Genomic DNA, 27547 nt, shown 5'->3' with positions numbered 1-27547 from the left:
CATTCCAAAAACATAAAGTTTCGAACTTTTAATATCTACAATTATGTTATATGCATTATTATAAAAAAATGAGAAAAAATAATACTAAAATATTATATTAGACTACTTTCAGAATAATCTGCAAAATATTACTCAAGATGAATTAATAAGCAAATTAATTATAGTTGGAAACAATTTTAGAACGTGTATATATATATATATATACATAATATGCTTAAAACATATGTTGTAACTATAATATAATTATATAATTATAATATATAAATATTAATATATCTATTATTACATTAATATTGAGATTATATTTTCTCAAGCACTTGATATAATAAATATTCTCGTTACTGACGTTAAATAATATCTACGCGATGTTCCTACTAGATATTATCGACCTAATATCAATTTGTACCAGGGAGGGGAGAGAGCTGTCAAGTGTCAAAGGTATCGCGCAACTACGGTAGCTTTATCGTGCACGGCTCGCTGCCGTCGTGTCACGCTCGCCTTAATTTCGGAAAATCCGGTTCGGCGGCACGACCGCTGGAGCGTGGCAGCAGTTTCGCAAGTGAGGCGAGGCTAGGTATCACCGTCGGTGAACGATAGCCCGCGTTTCACTATTCGTGACACCGTATTGGTTGCGTGTATAGGGGATGCCGGTTCACTCGATAATCGGGGTAGTTCGGTCCATTGCCCCGCTGTAATCCCGCCATGTTTCGCTCCATGCTATCCCTTCGCTCGCGACAATAGCTCTATGTCGGGCATTTCTTTACATCAGTATCTCTCAAACTGCGATAAATAATTCGAAACTGAGAGACAGAAAGAAATGTACCTATTTTTATTAAAAAAATATTATATTTTTAAATTGACAAGAGAGAGAGAGAGAGAGAGAGAAATTATTTTATCTATTGTGTAATTAATAAGATGCTCCTTTAAATTATCTAATATTTAACTGTTAAACAGCTACAAGAATAATACGCGAATAATACGCGGATAACAAAAAAGAAGTTTCCGCTGATTGTAGTTATCGAGGGAGTGAACGCGTAGTGATTGCGTCCAATACCGAAGTAATGGACTGCGGACGTAAAATCGATAGGCTGACGATAAACGTTATTGTCCTTGGAGGAGCGATTCGGGATGGCATCGTTCCTCGATATATAGTGACGCAATGCGCCGCATCGCGCCGATTCGGTCCATCTGCTTGTCAGAATGAAGTATCGGACAGCTTTCTCCGTAACCTGACTGAATCGCGCCGGCACCTAAATTCTGCTTGGGATTAGTTGATTGCGAATTGCGATCGTGGGACGTCCTACTACTCGTACATACGCATCGAACGTCCAAATGATCGGCGCCTAATGACAAGATTCCTAAATTCATCAGGAGAAATCAGTAACATGCCAAAACGTATATTTACGATTTTTTCTCGAAGCGATTTTCTAGATTATATCGTATTGTAAGCGCATTGAATATTTTTTCTCTCTCTTTCTTTCTTTCTGTATAACAAAGATTTTGTCAAACAATTAAAATAATTTCTGTATATATATATATACACACACACAACAGTTGCAAAAGAAAATAGCGTTGAGATATATTATCTTTCAATCTGTGTCTTTTTAACAACATGTTATTTATTTATTTTCTATTATTATCAGAGAAAACAGCAACGTTTCGTTGCTGAAACTTTATAATTTCGCAGTGATTCAAACGAATTGTTTAATCCATGGTGGAGAATAATGTATATTTTGCAAACGACATGTCGCTTTTGCATCGAGTCCCATTAATTAGGGGGCGCGATTAACGTATTAACGCAATTATTCGGTTCGTTACATCGCCATGTACGCATCGATGTGCTCGTCGCCAAATTTGTTCAACCTATTTCCGCGATCTCGTCGAAATTCAGCGACGTGTATTAGCAAGTTATTACGTATGCTGTACGCACGATATTATTTATTCATTTCAATTATTATAGGACCACTCAGAGTCATTATCGACAATGCTTTGGGTAACCACAGTTGCTATTTAATTTTTGTATCTCTAAAAATTTCTAAATATTCAAAGAATCATAATTACGAGAAAATTAAAAATCGGCTTGAAAAGGATTGAATTTAAATTAAGACAAAATTTATATTGTAACATAAATGATGCACATTTTATCTGTTACTAATTAAATAAATAAATGTTAATCCATTTTAACTTGAAATTAGTGGAAAGTATTTTCATATTAAAATTTTAAAAACCGTAGTTTTAAAAACGAATAATTAAGTAGTTTTCTGAAAAAGATTAAAATAATCCAACATTTTTTAAAAGTGACGTTACAATTTTATGTAATAGTATTAAAAGGATAAAGTATATGTTTAAAGTCGGATTAAACTAGAGAAGGGATTAACGAATCGTGCGATGGCGAAGCGAACCGTGAGAAACTCTTGGCGCTCCTAAAACCTTCACGTGAATACGGTCGACGATCTCGAATCGCGACTGCGGATACCAGGATCCGATGAAATCCCGCATCGATACATCGCACGTACAATGTCCAAGCATCCGTACACTCGATATCGCACTTGCCGTGATTCGCCCACTTCGCAATTCGAGGCGCACGCTTCCCTTCTGAATGTTACAAACGACCGCGATCGGATGAAGCATGACGAAGTGTGCAAATGAGAAGCGCGATCGATTAGAAGCATACAATAATGCGTGAATCAGTGAATCGTAAAAGAACTTTTTTATAGTGTAAAATGTAATAAAAAAACATGACATGTAAATATTGACATGTTATATAAGGATATCAATTCACCTTTTAAACAATTTAGAAAAACAAAATATCAAAAAATATAAAAGATGAGAGATTATTATTGCATCTTACTCTAATTGTAATACACAAAGCTTTCCAAGCACGCGTCAATTATTCGCGAATGCCAGTATTAGTTTCAATCTGTCGAAGAGAATAACGTCATGCCATCGAGTCCTTTGACACCTTTCATTGGCTTCGCTCAGTCGCGCACGTCGATATCGTGCAGGACCAACGCGCTGTGAACAGCTCAGAGGTCCATTTGTCGAAGGAACACAGTCTCCGGAGAGCGGAATAATCCGCAAGATAACCGAGACAGAGAGAGAGAGAGAGACGTTACACTACTATGATTACCAATGTCGAGTCGAGTTTGCAGTTGAGAATGTGTGTGGTCGGCAGTCCGAATTACCGGTGTCTCTGCGAGCGTGTCGCGACAGACATGGGAAGATCGTCGCGTCATTTAGCGAGATCACGCGACCACGGCTCCGGCAAGTTTCGCCGAGGACGTGCCGGGCGAACGGCGACGGCACCGAATGCATGCAAATAACGTCGATGCGTTCCCCCAACAAAGCAGAATATGATATTACGCCCGTGCCACCTAAGCTATACCACCTGTATCGAGCGAGATGCTCTCTCGTAACATGCACGTACTCGGTGCCATTGTGATTCGAGTTTGGCCAAGGAATTAGCCAAAGTGTGAAGCAACAATAGAAACTCTAGTACATTACGCGCAAGTTTATATCCATTGTCGATGGATCCTGGCAACTTGTAGGAGATATTAAAATAATGCCAGAAATATGTGAATTTAATAAAGAATATATTGCATTAGTTCTTGTTGACCTTAATGCAAAATGTAATTTTATTAAATTTTATGAAAAAATTTTAATATATATATACGCGAAGAAAAGTACAATATTTTCTTTATACAAACATTTATCTTTTATCTAACTATAAGAAGATGTTAAACATTTTATGAAATCAGAAAATCTTCAATTTTAGAAATTTCTAAATAATATTAATGTTGATGAGATAATTAATATAATATTATGAGAAATGACATCAAGCTATTAATTGCTAATTAATCAGCAATGCAAAATAATTCAAAATAAAAAATTATAAATGGATCGACATATATAGAGAAAAAGGAGCTTTTTACAGTTTCCAAGTTTCTTATGGCAGTCTCAGTGCGGATTATGTTGCTTCGGCGTTATCCGGTGCGCTTTTCCGGGTTTTATCGGTCGCTTCGTTTTGTTTCTTGTGCGGCAAGATGACTCGCGCCTCGAAGACAAAGTGCCAAGGGAATTTTCCGGGTTAACCCCGGTTCGGGAAAAAGGTCAGCGGAACGACACGGTACGGGCGAACGGTCGCGGTTCCGGCCGATAAATATATATCAAGATTAAATCCGCTTTCCGCTAAAATCCCAGATATCGTGCTACGTCGATCCCAACCTCGTATCTTACACCCGTCGTAGCGGACATCTAATTAGATTGCTCGACAGGTACAAGTGTTTTGAGAAAAATATCGTTAATTTGTCTTAGAAAATGAAGCATTGGTTTTTATGAAATATTAGAATAAGATCTAACATTGACGCTTTGATAACGTAAACATGTTTATGTGTGTGTGTGTGTGTGTGTGTGTGTGTGTGTGTAACTATAAATATTACATGCGCTTTTTTGCCGAAATTGCTGATGCTAAATTAACTTCTCGCTAGTTTATCCAGATAGCAAACGTAGCCCGCATCTCGTCGGAATATACTTTATCGGCTTTCCAAATCGGTCTTCCTCGATTTAATGCACTCTTCTGACACCCCGGCAAGCTACTTTGCTGAGCAATTCTCTCTCTCTCTTTCTCACTCAATCGAGAGTAGCTTCCTGACAGAAATCCGTAGCTTTCTACGGCGTCGATTTCAATCAATCCCGTCGTCGCCGCTCCGCCTCGTCTCCCCTTTCCTTTTCCAACCTTCTCAACAAAGTTTCTCATTTACGTCTTGAGAAATTACCGTTTCCCAGGCGCTGCACCGGGCGAATTTACTCTCTCGCTGGCTGCTTATCACGGATACGGAGATACGGCTAACGCGCGCGCTATATGAAATCGACGATAGCATTCCGTTAATGAAATGCTTTGTAGGAATCTCCGTTAATTGCACCGCCACGATATTAATACGGCCCTTTATTATTTTCAGAGATTAGACCGTTTGTAATATTCGTTTTTGTTACTTTTCCATATAATTATAAATGAGATTTAATATTATGTACTATATTTCTTTGCCAAGTCTAATTTGGGACTGCGTAATCAGAGTGAAATTTTCCAAAACGAGAATGATACTTTCGGGTTTTTTACTCTTTTTTTTTTCCTTTTCTTTCCCTTTTTTTTGACATAATTTTTTTCGCGAAAACGACACAGCGCGTTAATCGGCGAGAAAGCACGTCGCGGAGCAATTAAGTGCTGGACGTATTGTGCTAATTATACATGAAATTCGCACTTTGGCTTGATCGAGTTTAATGGTCTATTAAAACCGTAGCAGTCGCATCGGATCTCCGCCTCGAATCGGATTCACCATGTCGGATGGTAATTTTTGCACTCTTCGTGTCGAAGAAATTAAGAAAAGGGAATATAATTACTGTTTGTTATTACCTCAGATTTTGTACAAAAAAAAAAGACAAAAGACTGACAAAGATTGACTGAGTCGCATAAATTTGATAAAATCAAATTTCTGTGAAACAGTAGACTTGAAGTCTCAACGACAAACGTTTGTGAAAAGATCGACATTTGCATGATGGTTAGATTTTCTGGGGGAATTCACTCCGTACTTTTCAAACGAGCCTCCGTAAGATAACAGACATAAATTGTCAGCCTAACTCGCGCAAGCTGTCATGCGACGCCTTCACGTGCTAGCTTTCTGCATACGAGGCAAACTCGATGGCGCCTCGTAAATTAAAGGGCACAATGGCCGACGTGGAAACGTCACGGCCCCTCTTCAAACTGGAAACCTGAGGATAAAATGTGAGGATGATCGAAAAGATAACCGGCGAAAGGTCGTCGAAAACAAAGAAAGATAAATTTACATTTGCGCAGCAACTTCTGCGCAAAAATATTTGTTATATACTGTTAATTTTTGATTTTCAATTATATATATATATATATATATATATATATATATATATACAAATTTAAAAATCGATTATTATTATTGAATAATAACATAAAAGAATATAATAACATAAAGATACATAATGTAAAGGAGTATAAAAAATAATGTAATTAATGAATAAAATATAAAGAATAAAAGTTGATGTAAAGTTGATATAAAATATAAATTATAAAATATAAATAATTCATAATTTCATTTCCTAAAAGGAATAATTTATTTTTTAATAATAATCTTAACTTAATTCATTAGCGCGTACAATGTTGATATCTAAAAAAAAAAACCGCTTAGTTTATTTGAATCTACGCATCGCTCGCGAGGGAAGTACGGGGAGTTGAGCGCAGTTAAGAAGCTCAAACAAGGAAGGCTCGTTAGAAACAAGCGGCGCCTATTAAAAACACTGACTCCACTTTTGCTATGATACATTGGTAATAGTGCTTTTCTCTGAGCTGCGTTTTTCTCTTTTTCTTTTCCTTGTTTCTTAAATCCTTTTTTCCCGCCTTTTTCTTATCCGTACAATGCCGTCTTCCAGCAAAACGCTTAGACTTTAGGGATAGCATAAAAGATTCTTTTGGATTATTTCTTCAACTTCACAAAAATTAAATTATAATTAAAGAAGTCTGAAAATATGACAAAAAAGATAATAAAGTTTGGACTTTTAATTCAAGGATTTTATGCGGAGAAAGAAAAAAATATAAAACATTTTTATAATTAAAATTTAATTTTAAAATATAAAGAGAGAAATATTATCTTTTTTATCTGGGCAAGAAATAAGTATTATTCGTATTCATATCTATTGTACATATTTAGATTAATTTATTATGTAACTGAGAATATATATATTCTTTTCCCGCGCCAAATAATTTTGATTTCGCCACCCCTAAAGCTATAAAGATAATGTTTTTATAGTGTCTTATGATGTCAACTAACTTATTCTGAATTGCTTACACCGTTGCATAATAATATCTGGTAATATCGCACGATTACTCGCGCGTGCGACGAAGTGAAGTACACGCGCACGCGTCTACTTTCCCCCTCGGTGCGTTTTGCATAATTCGAGTGGAGAAATGGAATTCGCAGCGTGCCAGAAAAGCATCGTGGCATATAGAACGTTCTGATTAAGGCTAACGATACGTCCACCAGTCGCACCACATAATAACGTAATATGTAATAATATTAAAGCGAAAACGAGTATATAACGCGAGATTGCATGGCATTTCGCGTTTGCCATTGAGAAATGACACCGGGTATAGTCGACCTCATACAATGAGCGACTCGTAAGTCTCTCGATTAACAATATTGAATCCACAGAAACTATATTAATCTCATATTATATACTAATATAGTAATTTTTTGAAAATTTCTAATGCAGATTTTCTCTTCCAAAATTACAACTGCAATTTCTTCGAGTTATAGTAAAATTCAACAAATAATCTGTGCTTTAAAATTAACAGAAACCCGCGCACGCGATTAAACAGATCTACATTAAATAGTTGTAAAAAAATCGCGAGGTGCGATTCTTACAATGGCTCGAGATGATTATCATTACAATTTAGATTTTTCTCTCGATCGCTCGAAGCGTAGTAATGAGTAAGTTGTAAAGCTTCCGAGACCAGCAACTCCATTCGCGGTTACTGGGTGTAAATTCCGACCCGTAGCTACCGGCGATAAATCCATCCCCGGGGATCGATCAATCGCAATAAAATGTTATTGTTGCATACCGAAAGAGTTATAGAGGACGATGGATCGCAGCATTGCTGTTGAAAACGCGAAAGGTGCGTGCGCTATTTTACTATTTCTTTGATAAGAAAAATCCAAATACACTACATATAAATGACTTGTCAGTCAAACTCTTTGAAAGATTATTTAAGGAAAAAAGAGACACACATGCAGCATTCACTAATTAAAAAATGAAAGTGCACTTTTTCCACGATCATTTACAAAATAATACAGAATTCCCCGAGGGTAGGGAGAAAGAGAAGTAGTGGGGGGGGGAGGGGGGCGCACAAAGGGAGTACAAACGAAGAGCCTCAATAATTCGATACGAGGAAGAACGCGTGTTCCGGAGCGCATGCAATCAGCATGAAAGCTTATTGTCGTCCTCTCGCGAAGACAATGGCGGATCCTGCGATTACGGGGCTTAAGCGGCACGCGGTAAATTCACACGAGATCGTATCGTCACGAGCCATTATGTTATTATTACAACGTCGCGTAGCGGCGTGAGTTTGTCCGTATTACGTTAATGGCAGCGCAACCGTCGTATCTCTTCCCTCTTCGGGATTCTATGTCCCACATGGCGAAATGTGAAAAGATCACCAGTATGGTACGCGCAAACATAAAAATTACATTACCGAGTATCATAGCATGCGCCTACATGTGCTTTGAGCGGAACATAAGAGAGGAACATTTTATTAAACCGGCTGATTAATTTCGAAGTTTATAAGAAAAATTGTTTTAATTCATTAAAACGAACTATATTTTAATTTTTTTTAATGAAAAAAAAAAAAAAACATTCACAGGTCACGACACATCAGTTAATTAATTCTAAAGCTGGATTATTCAAAGTTGTTTTCTGCTTGATGGAAAAAATTAATGCGTGACTTTGATATTGATTTTTAATATTTCAGAGTTATCATCTGTGTTAAATATCTCAATTAAGTTATATAATAAATAAAAATTAATAATAAAATTATTAATTACATAATAAATAAAAATTATATCACAAAATCATTATAGGTGAAATAAGAATACATTTACTCGTTCTTAATTGTTTCTCGAAACATTCAAAATTTGATTTTAAATTTATATTCAAAATAACAATGTAAATTGATTACGTTCATTGATTATACAGTTCAAAATAAAAAGAAATATAATTTGAACTTGGATACCCGTTAGATATCCTGCACGTCTCGCCGTGCAAAGATACAACGCGCGCCCGCGCTTTTATCTAGCGGGACGCGCGCGCACGATATCGGAATAGTTGAGGAACAGAATGAAAAGCTCCGCTCCTCTCTCCTGCCTCGCAGCATCTCTCTAACGGCGTGTAGCCGCGTACCGCGTTTTGCGACCTACATCAACAACGGGCGCGAGTACAGCGAGAGCGAGGATACATTATTACTGCCATCGGAAAGCGAAGCTCTCTCCGATATGCGATGGCACCGCGACGACCGGAGGGTGTTTCAGGGTCGGTTGCCATGGCGATACGAGCTGGCACCGCGCTACCACGGGGGTGCAGCCTGGAATATCCACCCTCTTGCCTCTTTTCCGCGATTCTCTCCTCTCCCTTCTTCCTTCTCTCCGCCACTTCTCTCTTTCTTTCGCGCTTCCTCTCTCTTTCTTTCGCCACTGCTGCCCTTCGCATTTTTCTCCCCCGTATACATACGTATTCACTCGGCCGCCCTCCCTACGCCCTCCCCTGCGTCCCGTCCCTTTTTCTCTATCCTTGCCTTTCGTCTCTTTTGTTCCCAGGCTGACTCTCCAATGGAGGCAACGGTGGTGGCTTCTCTCTCCTTTTCTTCTTCGACATCTAATCGCGCATCGTCCACCCCGCGATTTTATTTCGTCATGACGAGTTTAATTCCGGCGCTCTCTGCGTTGCGTTATACATCGCTTCTCTCTCACGGTATTGTTGCGCGATAACGATCGATAGGGCGTAATAACGGACCCGCGAAAACGTGACCATCACGCCGACGAAATTTCGCGGAGGTTCGACGTGTCTATCACGGATCGCGCTAATCGCGATTCACAAATTTAAACAAGCAGCCTCGTTAATATAGTCACCTTTTTTATACAATATAATCTCGATTTTAACGAATTCAAAGATATTTTTTAAAAAATCGTAATCAGTAGCTCGTTATCGATATCGATATTCTTAAGAAATTTCAATACCTGGAGCTATAATACCTGTTCTTATTAAGAGAAAAATAGAAATTGATAGTGATGTAAGTAATAAGATGATTTATTATTTAATTAAAAAATATTTAAGATAATATATTTAATAAATTAAATTATATATATATATTTATATAATATAATTTAAAAAAAAGTTTATTTAATAAAAATTTTGATCTCTCTTGTATGTTTAAAATTTTAAAAAATTCTTCAATGATTCTTTTTTTTTTGTCATCATTCAAAGAATTTTTTTTTCCATGAATGATCAAATGGTGTCATCGAATATCTGCATTCTCGTCATATCCATATAATCGTACGAACGCCGCAGGAAGATAAAAGATATATAAAGATATATACTGATCATAATAAACGTGCCGGAATCCCGTACGCTTGTTAAAAAGCAATTACTCTATTCGTGCAAAGAGCCCGTTTGCGAGGAGACTACTTTGCTTGAAAATCGCTGGTTTTGCGCTCTTGCTAATTTGAATTACTCATCGCCGCTCGGTCGATTCTCAAAGGCCGCGCGAAACTCGTTTGTCGCGCGCGATTCGCGTTTATTTCCGCTACGCGGGAATTTTCCGGGTATGATAGAAGGGGAAAAAGGAGGAAGAAAAAGAGGGAGAGAAAACGACGGGCTGCGGAAAGATAGACGACGACACTGCGACTAAATTGTAACCGCGCGCCGTTTCTTCCAAGTGCATGATTACAACTGCAAATGTGAATGCATGACAAAGTGCATCTTCCGGTCGCATGCGAAAAAATGTGCTCTCGCGGATATTTAGATCCGTCGCTTTAAATATATTAGCGTCGGTTATATATATATATATATATATATATATATATATATATATATTTTTTTTGAGTCCTTATTCTCGTCGGTATCGCTCGTATTTTCAGATAATTTTATAAGTGCAAAAGTGCTTTTAATAGCGATGCATTCAATTTTCCGGAAATTTCTCGTGAAAAGATGCATGTTCCCGGATCCCCGTTGTTTTTCTCGCTGGATTCCCCTGGGGCAGTTTCGCTGGTCTTGCTAATTAACTTTTAACAGGGGAACAAATAGATGACGCAGGCGGGGTATAAACTAAGCGACCTCGTTTCTTGCATCTTCTCCCTCCCTGAAAACGCGTTATTTTTCTATTCTAGAGAATTAAACCAAGAATATATTACTTAATTTCTCCTCCCCCTTCCTATAAATTTACACGGAAGATTTCTAACCACATAAATTTTTATAAATTTTCTGAATAAAATTTTTTTTCACAAACATTATTTACTGTCATAAATATAAATTAATATCATTAAATATAAAAAAATTTGCATTTCCAATGCTTATATTGACTTTTTTGCCATTTATTTCTTTTTTTCGTTTTTTTTCATAAAAAAATATATGTACAATATATTATAAATAAAATAATTAAAAAAACAGAGACCACATATTCTTAGAAGTGTTCGATCCTTTCTCGGGCGAAAGAATGATCACGGAAAGCACGACAGCCGCAAAGGGTCGTTAATTACCGTTTTTCGAATGTTAGACAATGCGAGGGAAAAGGTTTTGACTTTCGTCTCATTGTCCGTGAAATGTACATTGATCATTCGTGAAACGGAAAAGCAATTAATCAACGTGCGATAGACGTCGCGAGGAAACCTTCTCGGCGAAGTCGATGCCGCTAGCCATTGCCGCTAACGAAACACGTGTCAGCGCGCGATTCCAGAGAGACCGGCGTGACACGCTCGTTAATCACCGAGCACATCGTGAGGGTGATGGATTAAAATCAACGGGCGCATCCATACAAGCCACTTTCTTTCTTTCCTTCAATCATTTCCTTTCTTCGAGCGGGCGTTTTTTTTTTTCAAAACTTGAAGTTCTTGCATCGATAAGTTATATGAAAGTCATTATAGCCGGCTAGAAATTTCTTGCCTTCTTTATGTAGAAAGATATATTAAAAAATTTTCTTAAAGTAATATAGAGAAATATCTTGCCATTCAAAACAGAGAAGATCGAGAAAAAATTGTGTCATACTTATTAGGAGTGATGTTTTGAAAGTTTTATATAAAAATAAGACTAAAATTTTTTTTACGCCAAATATCGAAATAACGTATATATTTAAATTTTAATATAAATGTAATGTATTTTATATAATGCAAACATGTAATATTTTTTTATTAATTATTATAGAATTTGTTATTTATTATTTTAGACACGAGTGATACTTATAAAAATTTACTAACTTTTTAAAAAATTTTTATTACGTCTTTTCATAAATTTTTAAACGACCCTAATACATTTTTCTTGTCGTGATCATAAGCGCCTTTCATGTCTAACATTTAAGCTCGCATTAAAGTATCGAAGGGCGCGTAAAAATAACCGCGACATTATCGTCAATGACATATTGATGAAGAAAAGTATACGATGTCGGTCGTGAGTACCTCTCATGTAGTCTAGAATTATTATTAGCCCCAACGATTATTGTTAGAATTACATTGCTTTTATGTTACGATAGCGTGACGACCGAGAAGAGCGGTGTAAAAGTTAGCGAATCAATCATCGAGATAGAAAATAATATTTGCGTGGGTCAAAAAGTATATATTATAACGCTTAATCTGTTATTCCTACGAGAGATAGTTCTTATTTAATCAGATACTTTATGGACGATATAAATCATACGTTATCAAAAGGTCCAGATTTTTTAATTTTTTTTAGGAAATATTTAAGCTAGTAAAAAACAGTGTAATAGTAATTGATACTAACAACATAATAAATCATATCGTTCAACTATCGATGGTCGAAATCGATGGCGCATACAACGTTATAAAGCCCAATGACTGCAAAATGATATCTCAAGAATTCATTTTTATACTTCGTCTTTCAAATATGGCATTCGGAATTTGGGAAGAATATCTTGGCGAAGTGGGAACTTACCGCGCTCATATTTCTCCTCGGGGATAATTCATAGATTCTCCAGACTCGAGCATCCGCGTAATGTCTAAGATTGATGCGCAAGATATACTGGAGGCGGAAACATATTTCGCAAGAAGCGAGCGAGAGCGGGAAAATAGGAAATCTGTCCGAGCACGAGAAGCTGGCGCCGCGCTTCGCTCCTCCGCTATCAGACAATTGAAAATTCCAATAGAAAGATAAGCGCGACCTGCTTTCCGTAATCGATCAGATTGCAATCGACAGAGTCGCATACATTAAAATTTCCCTTAAATCGCTTGCCATTTTTTTCCTCTCCGAGACAGGAAGGAAGTCGCGGAAATTTATCTACGGCGTACGCAAAGAGAGACGCGCAGCCCCGAGGAATTCGCGGAGAAATGACACCGAGATACGGGGCGAAAGCGGAAAGATGACACGAGCGAAGCGACTTCGAGTAATAAATGACCGCGATGAATAATAACTTGGTTATTGAAAGAAAATTCTGGCCGATACGCGAGAGAGCCAGAGTTTTCCAACTCGGAGCATTAGCCTAGTTCTCGGATAAGGCTGGCTGCCCTCCACCGTCTCTTCTCTTCCGAGGTTCGCCGCCTTCTTTCTCCATCTCTCTCCTCCCCATCCCGCGCACTATCCACCTCGCTGTGCTCTCTTTATTCCACGAAACCACGTCCGCATAATGGCTATTCAGATATCGAATCGATTTATTTCCCGAGGGGCTTTCGGAAACTTCGCCCATCCCTGCGGTGAACTTTGGAATGGCTATCTTCCCTCTCTCTTACTTCTACCTGTCTCGCTTTCGCGATGCATTTTGAATCACCGACACTCCGGACTTACCGTAGAGCGTGAAATGTTCATTGGGTCACATTCGTTTCGCGAAACTTTTATCGCCGCGCCGCGTTTTGTCGCACGCTTCTAAATCGACCGTTAAGGGAAACGAGAGAAGTTACAATTTATAACCACAGTCGGCGAATTCAATTTTATTTATACGATTACGCATTCGTCGATTATACATATTTCTTTTCGTAAAAAAATTTAATGCGTTTTTTCAATTGTAAATTATTCTACCTTTTTATATAAACTGATATGATTTAATGTACCTATATATTAATTGATATTGTTATTATTAATATTATAACATAAGTTATTGTTAACGTATTGTTGTTATGATTATAATGTCACATTTGACAGTTGACAGAAAAGTCAGCTTGAACAAAGCTATCAAGTGCTTAAGAGACATTTCTCAGTTGGAAAATTCGATGTAATAGAACGATGGATACTGTGGATAGTCGATTTAATTATACGGATAAATGGATAGATGGATAGAGAGTTTCATTAGATAGATAAATGGATATGTGGGTAGATTTATATCTAGTTAGGTCCATTATCGGGGAGATTCTGCTATAATACGATGAGGACGATTGCTTCTCTACAAATGTGATTAAAATCACATCCAATTAAGAAAGGCGGACGGAAAAGTCGATAACCGTTAATGGAAAGACCAAGCGGTTCAATGAAACATATCACATTTTCATGAAACGTGTACTACATCTTCATAGATGAATTATTTTTTAACGATGCACAATATAAAGAATCAATCATGAAATTACATACATGTTTTGCATAGACCAATATATTCTTTTTATTAGTATTTAAATAGTTTTCTGTAATTAACTACAAAAAATTGTTAAACTATTGTATAGATGACATATAAAAAAATAATTAGCATTTCTAAGATGTAATATTCTAGTTGAATCTGATGAAGGTGTTCGGCTTCTTGTGAATTAATTATATCCCTTTTGAAACATGATTAAAGTTCGATCGACAGAGGCGAAATTTGATAACCGTACTTATCTCAACTCACCTACATACACACATGGCAACATGAGCGATACTAGGATACGCACATTAAGTCTCCACGAGGAACTACTCAAGAGAATAATTTAAGTACCATTAGATGAAGCTCGTCAAAAGGTGCTCATCAACTAATTAATGCTCTCTTGCCGAAAAGAGCGCGCTTTATGATTCATATTTTAATCATCCTTTTAAGCATCCTTTCTGTGGAAAATAAATTTTTTCCACGATTACTCAATATTCTGGAAACAATTTCCGCGATATTAATTCAAACCTTAACGCTGTCATTAAAGCATGTCAATGGCATGGATGATACATGTGTATTGCAAACTAATTGTTATTAAGAAAATTTTGAATTAATTTTTGAAGAATTCGAATAAAAAGAAATTAAGTAAAAAAAATTGTTAAATGATTATCTTTTGCAATTTTATATAAAAAAAAATATTTTGTATTAAAATTTATGAGAGAAAGCGAGAGAGGAAGAAATAATAATTCCGTTGTAAATAAATTCCACTTTGGATATTTGGAAAAAACGTAGATAAACGCAACTAAGCATATTGCGGAATGAGGTTGCGATGGCAAGCTGTCTGACCTTATTCGGGTATCCGTTGTATCTCAGCAGTTTCTTGCAACACTTGCCGCGGTTCTCGTAGTAGAACATCTGCACCATATCCGCGCGGTCGGTCGCGCCGCTGACGGTGAACGGCGCCCTGGATGACGATGGCGGTTGCTGTTGTTGCTGCTGCTGCTGTTGCTGCTGAGTCGACGATTGCCGACGCCCTAATGGCACGCACGGGCACCACCCCGAGACCATCACACCGATCGGGCCCACCGCCGGCCCGACTCGTCTGACCCAATGCGTCGAGAATATCTCTCCGTTTTCTCGTTTTCTTGAAGATCACTTCCCTCCGCGAGTGAAGGCAAGTCTCTTCATGTTGTCTCTTTGTCGCCAACTTGTCGCCGCCGAAACTTCGTCTCTAAACTGCTCGAGATCCTTGCTCGTAGATCCCCTTAAAAATCGGGTAATTTTCGTTGGCGAGATTGTCCTGAAGTTTCGTTAATGCATGTTTAAAGCGTTTACAAGGGAAACAATTCCGTGTAGTGATGGTAGTGGTGACGATGCTTATCACGTGACACGAATTTGGCGACGATTCTTGTGCTTTTGGCGGCAATCACTTTACAAATCTGAAAGAAGAAACAAGCATGATTATATAGATGGTGCTAAATATTTGCGAGCGGATTTGTTTTTTTAACTACACTTGCTTGTTTTCGTCTCCGAAATACCTTACACATGTATTTGTTTTATTTTGAATACGTAACTTGCAAGAAAATATAGATAAACACATAATAGAGGGATATTGATCGTCGATTATGAATTTTGAGGATTGAAAGGAATCTTATATCTTTATTCTTGTGTTTATATTTATTATGCTATTTTTCATTAAAAATACTTCTTTAAAGTTGAAACTAACGATCTTAATAAGTGTTATCCTTTCCTTATTTTTATTATAACAGAGGAGAGTGCATTCGAGGTGAGGATTAATTCTGAGACGGCTCAATTTAATCCGAATTCTACTTGCGCGAACATTAAGAAGTAGCTTACACGTTAAGCAGAAAAAGAGAGAGAAAGAGAGAGCAAATCTCGCCAAGATATCCGCGCGCAACTACCCCATTCCTTTTACCGCGAATATCACTCGTGCTTGCAGGATTTTCTAAGAAGCCTGTTTGATTAAAACCGTGTGCGCGTCGCATCGAATTTTGGCCGAATTCATTACTGCTCTAAAAAGCACGCTGCTCTTCGTAAATCAAGGGCCGTTAGATTTGCCGTTCGATCTCGTGACTTAAATTAACGGCTGCTGCAAAAAGCGGCAGGTTGATAAATTGGTAGATAGATGGATAGACGCCGCAAATGGATGGATGAATTCTCTCTCGCTATAGATTCCCTAAGGACGCCCTGAGAGATAAATAGATATAATTTATTTAGAGAAGGAGAGATTGTAGAGAGCGAAATAGAAAGAAAAATATATACATATATACTGGAGAAAAAAACTAAGATTTAAGATTGACTGTCAAACGTAATTATATACAATACAGTTACATTAACCAAATATATATATAAAAGAATAGTAATATTAAAATAAATAGTAATTGCGAAAAATATATATAAGAAAAATACTAATATTAATATAATTAATATTAATTAAATAATATATTTATTTTTATTACATTCAAAAACTTATTCGTAAGATTTACATGTCAAACATTTTAATCGGTCATTATTTTAAATTACAAAAAATTCACATAATATTGGTAAAAAAATTGTTAAAACAATTTTTAATGACTTATCAATGTAATGATAGTAAGTTGCATATACAATAATATACAAGTTATTCCATTACTTCGCGAAGATATTGGAGATTATCAGTAGAGACATGTTTTATGAAGATATGTTTTATTTCTTGACAAAACAAGACACAACGCAAACTGACTCGGCGAAGAGATGGCAGAAGGGAATGGGAGGGTGAAGTCATAAAAATGAGAAAAACAACACAGGAATTTGCAATTCATGAGAAACGTCGTCGGTTGTGCGTTAGTCACAGAATGCGCGACCTAATTTAAGAATGGAAAATTTGCGCCGTGTCTTCCCTATTCTTGGGTAATAAACGCGTCGCAAACCGCACAAACATCATTCGACTTATAGAAAATAGAGAGGAAATTCTACCTTTCGTTTCTGCAATAAACGATCGACAGCAATTTCATTCAAATAATTCATCTTTTTACATTATTTTAATGGAATCTCGATGAAAATTTTATTTACTGCTTTATTTAATATTTCACAGAAATTGCTATATTTATAATTCTGAGGTTGTAAATACGTAAGATTGACTTAGAAAAGAAGGAAAGAGTTATAAAAAAGATAGACACCGACAAGAGAAATCTGTGAAAAAAATATTTCCCAATCATCTTGTACAATACGTAGTCGCATTAGCTGCAAAGATTAATTAGAGCATGATTTATACATATATATTTTCTACTATGGAGCGAAGACGCCCCTTTCGCGTTCTCCAAGACAAAGCCAATTGCACTTTGCAGAGAGGCCCGGCATGTTTCCGGAGAGTTCCCGCGTTTCGGATTAGATTCTTGTATGACCTCGTAATATGGGTCGCCGAGGTGCTGAGAGGACGCGCGATAAGTTTGCTTTACGGTTGTGCCAGATGATGTCGTGCCATTTAATAAAGCGGAAATCCCGCGAGAGTTGAAACGGGATCTGTCTTGCGCGGACTTTTAGGTCACTTGATACATTCGTCATAAAGAGTCGTACAATACCTCAATGTGTCAAATGCGCGTAATAAGCGTAACGAAGGAGCTTGATCTTAATAAAGAAGTATCCGGTTCGACATTAGTCACGATTAATTTATTTATTTCTCTCCCTCCCTCTCTTTCCATATTTATATTATATATTAGAAAAGATAATTATTATCGCAAAAAGCTCTGAATAATAATTTAACGTATGCTACTGGATCGATATACATTTTCAACAGAATCATTATTAATATCAACAAAGCGAAGAAAAGATCGCCGATGGAATGTCGGCTTACTCGAATCCAAGGGCGCGTGAATTGTTAACAAGTATCAGTTGGAGTGCGGGAAACTCCAGATGATGAACACTTTACGACTCCCGGGTGTATGGAAGCGAGCTTTTATATTCATGGTAATCTGCATCTCGCGTCGTATAAAATTTAAATCTATTAAATAAATGTTTCTATCGCGTATATAATGTACACACTTTTTTGAAGGGGTGAGAAACAGAGAGAGACAATTTTCGTAGAATTTGCAAGAAAAGTGGATTTATAAAGAATGAAACTCGACGAACGTTACGCGAGTGCGTTTCTTTGTAACTTTTTAACCGGTTTCTCTCTCTCTCTCTCTCTCTCTCTCTCTCTCTCTCTCAGGACCCATTCATCCGTTGATGTAACAATTTTTCATTGTGACATTCCCGGCTTAGAGTTGTCCCTCGAGAATTCAACCTGTTCTCGTTTCGTTCCTGGCCGAGTGGTCATAGATTACTTACTAAAGCAGAGCATAATCCCGAGTCTTCGTTATGCCAACATAACATGGTACGTAAAACATGAGAGTCATATAACATGGAAAATTAGTAGCGCGGATCATATACATTTGGAATATAACGTATTATATTTTTTATGAGAAGAATTATGAATTTCCAACTTTTAATTAATAGTAACTGTAAAAAACGTTAGAAAATTACCAAGTTAAAACTATTAAATATGTTTTACGATAAGCACGAAAAATATGAATATAATGAAATATTGCAACAAACGTAATATTAAGTTTATGTAGTATGTATTTAAATCTTCTTTGGCTATTTTTTTTTTTTTTTTGTAAGTATTAATTTTTTAGTCTCTGACATACATATATCTGTTTTAAGTCGAATTTTTTCGGCGATTTTTGATATTTATTTAAATGTTTATATTGGTCGATCGCGCTTAGGCGAAACGTTGTGCTCGATCGTAAAATAGTTCGATTGAATAAGTTCGAGGCAATTCCTTACCACTGTCGTTGCCGTCAACTCTGCGAATTTTCCCTACGGTCCACAACTTTTCGGGACTGACTAGTTCGTGTGCGGATTTCTGCACGAACGAGCTAAATCGACTCGACTGGTCTCGCCGGAATTGCTTCGTTCCGAGACTCGCGGAACCGCTAGTAAAATCAACGGCATCGATTTTTCGGTGGCACAGGTCGAAGTTTAATTAAATCGCGGCGCGGAACTTGCGGACGAGAAGCGACCGCGTCGAAGGGACGTAAAACGTAGATTAACCCCTTCGGTACTGACTCACGACGTGACGTAACACACAAATCGATGTGATTCTCATACAAAAAAGTCCATAGGATTCATTATTATCGTATAATGGATGTTCGATGGTGAAATTTTCATGGTGACAATTTGTCACACGTGGCAGTGTTAAATTAATGCTTAGATTTGACTCAAACATTTAAAGTAAAATAGAATTTGTCAATTTCTAATATGTCAAAGATTAAATAAATAGAAAAAAATATATTGCTTAAAAGATTATGTTTGAATTAAATCAAGTTAAAACTACACGAGCTTTGAAAATGACAAAGTATTTTTAATTGTTCGATATCTCAATAAATCACACTTAGCTAACAGAACAAATTCTTCTATATTTAATTTCGGGATTAAAGCGACGATGGCACGCCGTCGCGCGAGAGACAAAAATAGGAAAAAAAAAATAAACGAAAATTAAACGAAATATGACGTTCGCACGTTCTGCGAGTACTCGCGAAAAAGTTTGTCGGAATATTTTGCACATGTGTAGCTTGTTATGTGTGTATTCTTTTCATGCGTTTTACACGTTATAGAGAACGCGCTCGTTAAATCTGTCATCGTTGCCTCTACGCGCGTTTCTCTTTGTAAGTTTGTGCAATTTTGCAACGAGCCGCCATCGCGAGTGCAGCCACACGCATGCGAGCTCGTTTCCGGACTTTATAAAGCGCCCGCAATAGTTATCACGACAAATAAACAAGTCGCGAGTCGGCGTGCCTTGTGTGACTCGTGGAAGGCTAATGTAAACTTACGAGAAAGGCGATTGCATATGTGACGTATAACACGCGCGTGAAGCGACGAGCACGTGCGCTCAAGCGCTCCAAGACGTTCCAGCAAGCATCAGATCCTTTTTGAACGAAGGAGAACCGAAGAAGCGAAAGCAGATACATATTTTCAAAAATCGCAATTTTTTGAAAAATTAATTAATATCAATTAGATATTAATTTTTTTTAACATAAAAGTCCAGGATTAATTCGAAGTAATATCAAGGATTGATTAATAATATTAATCGATTCAATTATTTCAAAGACGCGAGGATTCGATGGGAAAAATCTACGAAATCGAGCAGACAATGCGCGGTCTCGCCGCGAAAAATAAAGGCGCTTAACCAGGCCGAACGTGTATCATATGCACCTCTGCAACATCCGCGACCGACAGTTTGATGTATGAGACCGCGGCGACGCGCGCGGGCACAACACGAGGAAAAAGTCTCTCCGCGCCCCCACCCCCCTCCCCCCGTAATCCCTCCTCGTTCCACGGGAAATCTCATTATGGAAAAGTTTGAGGGAAGGCTCTGCGCCGCGTCGCGGGTGGTTGGAGATTCATCCCCGCAACGTACGGGAGTCTACAGCGTGTGGAAATTGCGAGTACAGGAGAGAATGAGAGAGAATAGTCTTGTAGCCATTGTCGGAGATAACTTTCCGCGATATCTTCAACAGGACTGAGGTGAATTTAAACTTGTTGCGGCACTGAGTTATAACATGAATGAAAAGAAGAGAGAACCTTCTCTTCCTATTAAATTTTAAATTCTTGAATTCATAATAATTCATTCGAAAGTATCTTCTTAAAATAATTCTTCGTAATGCAAGATATATAAAATTGTTACAGTGAATAAGTGTCTCTCCTCTTTACACATATATAGAAAGATAAAAATGTAATAAAATATATAATAAAGATATAATAAATATAAGAAATTTTATATAAATGATATAAAGATATAAATAAAAAAAGGGAGATAATAATAGTACATATATAAACAGTAAGTATAATAATAATAATAAAAATATAATTAATTTGAAATCTTTAGATATTTACGAATATTCGTTTCTTTGAACTTTCATTTCGAATAAATGAAGAAAGAGAATCAAAAGCACATGAATAAATTTTAAAATGTGAGAAAAAGAGTAAAATATGAACTGCTTGTAATTTCTTTTCAAAAAGAATAATAAAAGTATTTCTAACAGATTAATCGAAATCAATCATTATTAATACACCTAATTTGGAAAATGAAAATGTTTCTAAATCATATGTATTTAGTCTATTTGATTTTTTATAAAGAATAAAGTGAAATAGAAAACACACCTTCGTTGAGTAGAGATTCCCGGTCAATTCGAAATCCTGCGAGTGAGATCTCCTTCTTCACTTTGACTTATATCGAAGCTGCTCCGACTTCGATGGCAGGAAAGCCGACCAGCGCGCACACACCGTACGTGTAACTAGGGCTGCCGGATATTACATCCCGAATTTCCGTTCTTAATCCACCTCCCGCGCGCTCGAGACATCCTCTTCTCCATCTATCTCAAAAAGGCTCGCGAAGCATCTCTCGTAGCAGGATGAACGAAGAAGGTTATCGGATAACTGGCGCGAGTAGGACGAGACGAGAGGGTGAAAAGAGATGACGGCGGGAGGAGAGAAGAGCGAAGAGAGACTATTATTCTCGACGCGGTAGGACTATAGGTCGGCCCTTCGTAGAGGACGAGATTGAGCGACAGGAGCCGGAAGAGAAAAGGGAGCCGCGCACACTACACCGGGTGTGGGAGTGACGTAGGGGATCGCGTGTTTCGGTCGACGTACGGACGCGGACTAAAGCTCTCGACGGACGGGACGGTCGCTCGTCGTCGCGTCGCGTCGCGTCAACTCGCACGACGGCGAGAAGCGGCGGCGGCGGCGCTTCCTCTTCCCTCGTGGTCCTCGCCCGTAGACTGCGCTACGGCGCAGGGCTGACTGAGGGTTGAGGGTGGCAGCAACGCCGAGCGTCGCGACGCGCCGCCGGAGCGACCCTACGGGCCTGCGTTCATCCCCGAGTGTGTGCCCGAGTTGCGCCGCATCTCAAACTCTTCGCCGGAAAATTTTTGTCCATCAGGGTAATCACTTACTTAGAGAAAGAGCCGCGTCGATTTCGCGAAAGAGTCTGTCATAGATTCTGAAATGTTACAAACAAGTGTGGAAAATATTCGGTATTCTATTGAAAAATTAGAAAGAGAAGGAAATGATCTTTTTTAATTTTTTTATTTTTATTACATATAAATATATACATTTTATATTTATATTTATTATATTTAAATATACATATATGTTATATGTATATACATATAATAATTTTCCTTTTTTGCTTGAGCAGATTATTTATTGCCCGATAATATTTTAAAGTTAATTTTAGCTTTCAAGTTCATTAAATTACTTTGCATAATGAATCAAGAGAAATTTTAATTAAATAATTGATTTTATTTATTTATATATAAAATACTATAATTATATATTATATTTTATATATATAGAGCTACATTATATAAAATCATTTTACTTTTAATTTTTAAAATTTTTATTATTATATTATATAATTTTTTAATTAATGATATAAATATAAATTATAAGAGATTGCTGATTTCAACTGGTAATTTATGCTTTTAATTTTATTAATTTAATATATTGTATTTTGTTTAATATCAATTTTATACGCTTCAACCGTTCAATACATTTTAAAAGAGAAAAATGTAAACTTTTTGGAAAATGTGAATACATACTACAATAATTTTTTAGCATTTTGTTGATGAAATCTTTTTTAGAATTTTTATACTTGAAAGGTCTTTTATATATGATTATAAATATGGATATTATTTGAATAATTAAAAAACTTATTGGATTAATGCGAAGAGTTGATAAATACAAACTTCTAAATTCCGTATTATATTGTGCAGTATAAAAATGACAATTCATGAAATCCTGCAGAGGATCCCGATGTGCGGTAGTTGTCAAGGTTTTCTAACTGCAATTTGCGCGACTCAAAGGTATATTAATAAACGGTACAGAGAACAGGAAGCAGCATCTCCTTTCTCGTTTTCCTTTCCACCCTTTGTGCTTCTATCCTCTGTACCGCTTTTTCTTCGTTCCGTTCTTTGGTATACAGTGCGCATTTCTGTATATACGTGCATGCATGTATTATGTGTATACATCTTCTGAGTGGTACATCTCCGGCAGCCAGAATATCACTATTCCTCTCTCGCCTTCCACAATTCTCCAGCTCCTCTTATTTTCTCGAAAGGAAAACGTGCACGAGAGTTGGACACTCCGTGTCGTCTCTCTACGAGTCTTCTTTGATATCTATCTGTCGTTTGTTCGTCTTTATTTCGCCTTTTTCGCTCATCATCGCCATCGTGCGGTAGCAGCGTTTCCTCTTATATTTTGCTACTGGATTCTTGACGCTAAAACAGACATCTAACTTCGAGTCACCGCGAGAACGTCGGAGGAAAACACGTTCGACCATTTTTACGTCCGTCGCGATCTCGTAACCCGTCTGCACCCATTTGAAACAGTCAAACGTGTCCGAAGATGACATCGCTCTTTATATCTTTCTATAACCTGCAAAAACTTTATATAAAGAACATAAAGATAAAAAGTAAAAAAAAAAATCGATACATCGGAAAAATGTCTTCTGCTTCCGCTTGTCAATCGTAGATTGTAATAGAAATAAAGATAAAGAAATCAAAGATGAAATACGAATGATGGAATAAAAATTTTCATCTTATTATTATTATTTTTTTTTTTTTTTAATAACGATTGTTCCAGAATTATAACCGGTGCATGATCAATCGGTGCGAGTAATCTTGATCGATGACAATTATTGTCTACGGATATGGATTCAACCAGATCGATCGTTTCGACCGCTGGACACGCACATTTTTTATGCACACAAACGCGATACGTGAGCCGCTTGGAGATGCCACGAGGCGTTCTGGAGTAACCGGAAGAATGAATATTTCAGAAGGCGAGTCTTGAAGCGCGAGTATCTCATTTTTCCGCGCGGCCGCGAGACACGAACTCGGGCGATCGGTGCTATTTGTTTTAAGAATTGATCGTCCCGCGCACCAGCTATCGACATTCTCGAGGAGGATTCCCGCGACAAGTGGACGCTGCGGCGGAATGATAGGCTTTCTCGCTTCTTCCCGCGGCTTGATATACCAAATGTAGAAAATTTTATATTCTCTTATATATATATATATATATATATATATATATATATATATATATATATCTTCGAAGTGACATTGCATTTGTATTCTAGAGTTACGGTGAGAAAATGGCGCGCGCGATTCCGGCACGTGTACGCATCCCTGTGCGTAGTTATGAGAGTTCGTGAACCGGATTAGGGTGAACTTGGAAAAGATCGAAGGGACGATAATGTCAGGAGCCGACAGAGGCGGAAGCTGGACCGGATATAGAGTTCTGTAGTAGATCCTTGTACACGAGTACATACACATACATCGTATACACACGCAAGTGAGCTCTCGTGCCTTTCGTCCTCTTTGTCGGCTTTTATTCTCGTCCTTCTTTCGTCTTCCGCTCGATATAAAGAGGATTAGAGTGTCCAGATCAAGTGCTCGAATTGTATTTCCAGCAATATCGCGAGAATCATTGCTGTTCAAAAGTTATCATCATTGATCTGTGCACGTGATTTACTTAAAAAAATAAACTGAAAGAAAGTATATATATCATGTTAGAAAAGATGATATATATCTCGATGAGACACAATCTGTTGTCCCGATCAGCCAGCAGCGCAGCTGAATCGAGCTTTAATGTATTTTTCAGCAACAACTTGTTTCACCAAAACTCAACTTTTCTTATCATCGAATCTGATTTCTTCATTTTGTACAATAAATGGAATTTTAACGCGCGTTGTTTCTGATACAGTGTTTCTGATACAGTTTTATTCTTTTAGAATCTTTTGAATATAAATATATCGCTCTCTAATTTATCTTTTTGTATTGTCTATAGACGGCTGTTCTTTTGAAACAACAGAAATACGTGTTGAATATGAGTTAATAACTTATAATTTAATGCACTTATAATTCAACCAATGTGATTTGTTTATCAGTTAACATTGATATGATTTCATACATGTGTAATAATCAGGTAGAAATACAGCGAGTGCGCAGAATCAAATAGAGCAGAATGTAATATTGATCGTTAGTTATTGGTGTAAACGTTATTTACAATAGCTTCTATTATTACATCTATAATACAAAAGAGTACAAACACGCTACGTCAAAATTGCTAACACCTGATAATTTTAATGAATGATGCAAAATTAATAACACAATATTGAAAGGATATGGATATTATCTCGACTCAGCTGATAAATTAATTACTGATAAACTAATTCTTGACAATATATTTCCATGTTATAATATCTATTGTTATTATTATAAAAACAATTGTCAGAGAAAGAAAGGATAATATCTTTATTAAGAATTTGTAAAGTCAACGATATAAATTATATGCTTTATCGCATTATTTTAATAATGCGTGATAAATTATATTTTTTATTTTTATAAAAACATATTGCACATAAATATATGTTTAATCAGTCAACATTTTTAGTGCATTTCAATCAGTTTAGTCATTAGTTAGGTCAGTTACTTGCTTTAATTGTTACCTTAAAATACTCGCTAATATTTTTCAAATTTTTTTAATATTATAAAAATTAATAAATTATTTGACGGAATAAATGGCAAGCAATAAATAACAGCAGTAGTTTATCGATGTTTATTCTTCTTATCTTCGTTTGCGCGAACGCACCTTATGCAGCATCGTCCATCATTTTTAGTACATCTGCTTCTGGTATCCCCCCCTTCTACTCACGTCTGTATTCGCCAGACACAGAGAGCGTCCGACTTTTTTGCAATGCCTGCGAGCAAAGTTCCGCTGTCGTACGCAAGACTCTTTTTTTCCGTTAACGTTATTAGCACGTTTCGAGTTCGTGAGATACAATTGCCGAGCGAACACACACAGGGTTGGCTTCAACCATTCAAAATGGCCATTTTAAATGGCCTAGAGCCATTCGACATCAACTTTTTCAAAAAAAGTGCTCACGTAAAAAAATTCTTCCCGATAAAAAGAAAATTTCTTTTATTTAAATAATCCTATTTTTTGTTATTTTATAAAACATGATATTTCGCGTATAATTATTAATTATTTAAGTTCATATTTATATTTATTTTTATTAAAGTTTAATTATAATAATTTTTTCTCTTTTTTTATATATGATATGACATAATTATTTAATTGACAATATACAATACGTAATTATACATAATCAAATAACAATAATTTTTATATTTTGCTAAAGATTCATATTTACTAAAAAGTTTTGAAAGCGTCAAGCACATCATATACAAGTACATTATCATTTTTCGCTGCTTATTCTATTAAACAAAGTTTGTTTCGATTAGAATATATAGCTATTAAAGTGGTACTTATATATCGCGGATGCGTGGTAAAATTAACATAAAATAAGCGAAATTACACCATTTGCGATCTAAGGGTTCAGACGGCCCTGCGAGCGAGTGTATTCTCGTCGCATGTGTTTCTAACTTTAGAATCCTCGGGGACATCGGACTCGCGCGTGCACAGCCACGTTTGCATACGAATGTGTCGCATACTCGCGATTAACGACGTCGCATACTTGCGCTCTTCAATCCCGTTCGCGAACGAGAAGATTCGTTTATGTCCCGGTATATTCGGAGAACCGTCTCCTAAGAGCAAGCTCTCAAAGCAAGTCTGTAATTGCGACTTTGATAAAATAAGAATATTTTCTTTGACGCAGATTCTTATATCTTTATTTAACATTCTCATTGCGACTGAAAAAAGTAACTATATTAGTTAACGGGTATAAGATTTAATTCGATGATACTTTTTGCTAGAATAAAAAAATTAAATTAAATGAGATTATTTAATGAGGAATTTTATTTTGCTATTGAGTTTCTTGTTATTTTTGTTAGTAAATGAGCTTGTGTATATTTAAACTGGCTTTTTTTTTTTTTAAAGTTTGTACAGAAACTGTGCTGATGAAAATACAATCGCGATAAAAAGACAAAGACGGGATACATAAACGCGGTTATTTCCGACGTGAAAACAGGCACGCGTGACTGCGCGAAAACAAGAATCAAAGTGATTCGTGCAACACACGTTGCATCATGCTCTGAATATATAATGCGCGATGCCATTTGCGTTAAGTGGATGCGTAGTTACAATGTGTGTGGGTGCTCTTTCATTAAGAAAAAAAAGAAAAAAAAAAAAAAATCAACG

General features: G+C 36.7%; 2 protein-coding genes across 2 annotated transcripts in view; one reads left to right on the top strand and one right to left on the bottom strand.

The window, feature by feature from the left end:
- The window catches only part of LOC126859185 (uncharacterized), a 35143-nt gene extending 13119 nt beyond the window's left edge, over window positions 1–22024 (bottom strand). The window contains exons 1-2 of the mRNA XM_050610232.1: window positions 21545–22024; window positions 15191–15783 (exon numbers count right to left, since the gene is read on the bottom strand). Of these exons, the coding sequence (XP_050466189.1) occupies window positions 15191–15412 (222 nt within the window). The 5' untranslated portion in view covers window positions 15413–15783; window positions 21545–22024. The remainder of the gene's footprint in view (window positions 1–15190; window positions 15784–21544) is intronic.
- LOC126858986 (outer mitochondrial transmembrane helix translocase-like) overlaps window positions 1–27547 on the top strand; it is a 96242-nt gene that overhangs the window by 5331 nt on the left and 63364 nt on the right. The gene's annotated exons all lie outside the window — the stretch shown is intronic.

Source organism: Cataglyphis hispanica, chromosome 1 (assembly GCF_021464435.1).
Source record: "Cataglyphis hispanica isolate Lineage 1 chromosome 1, ULB_Chis1_1.0, whole genome shotgun sequence".
Taxonomy (NCBI): domain Eukaryota; kingdom Metazoa; phylum Arthropoda; class Insecta; order Hymenoptera; family Formicidae; genus Cataglyphis; species Cataglyphis hispanica.
Note: the sequence above shows the minus strand (reverse complement) of the source record. Positions and strands in the feature narration are given on the sequence as shown.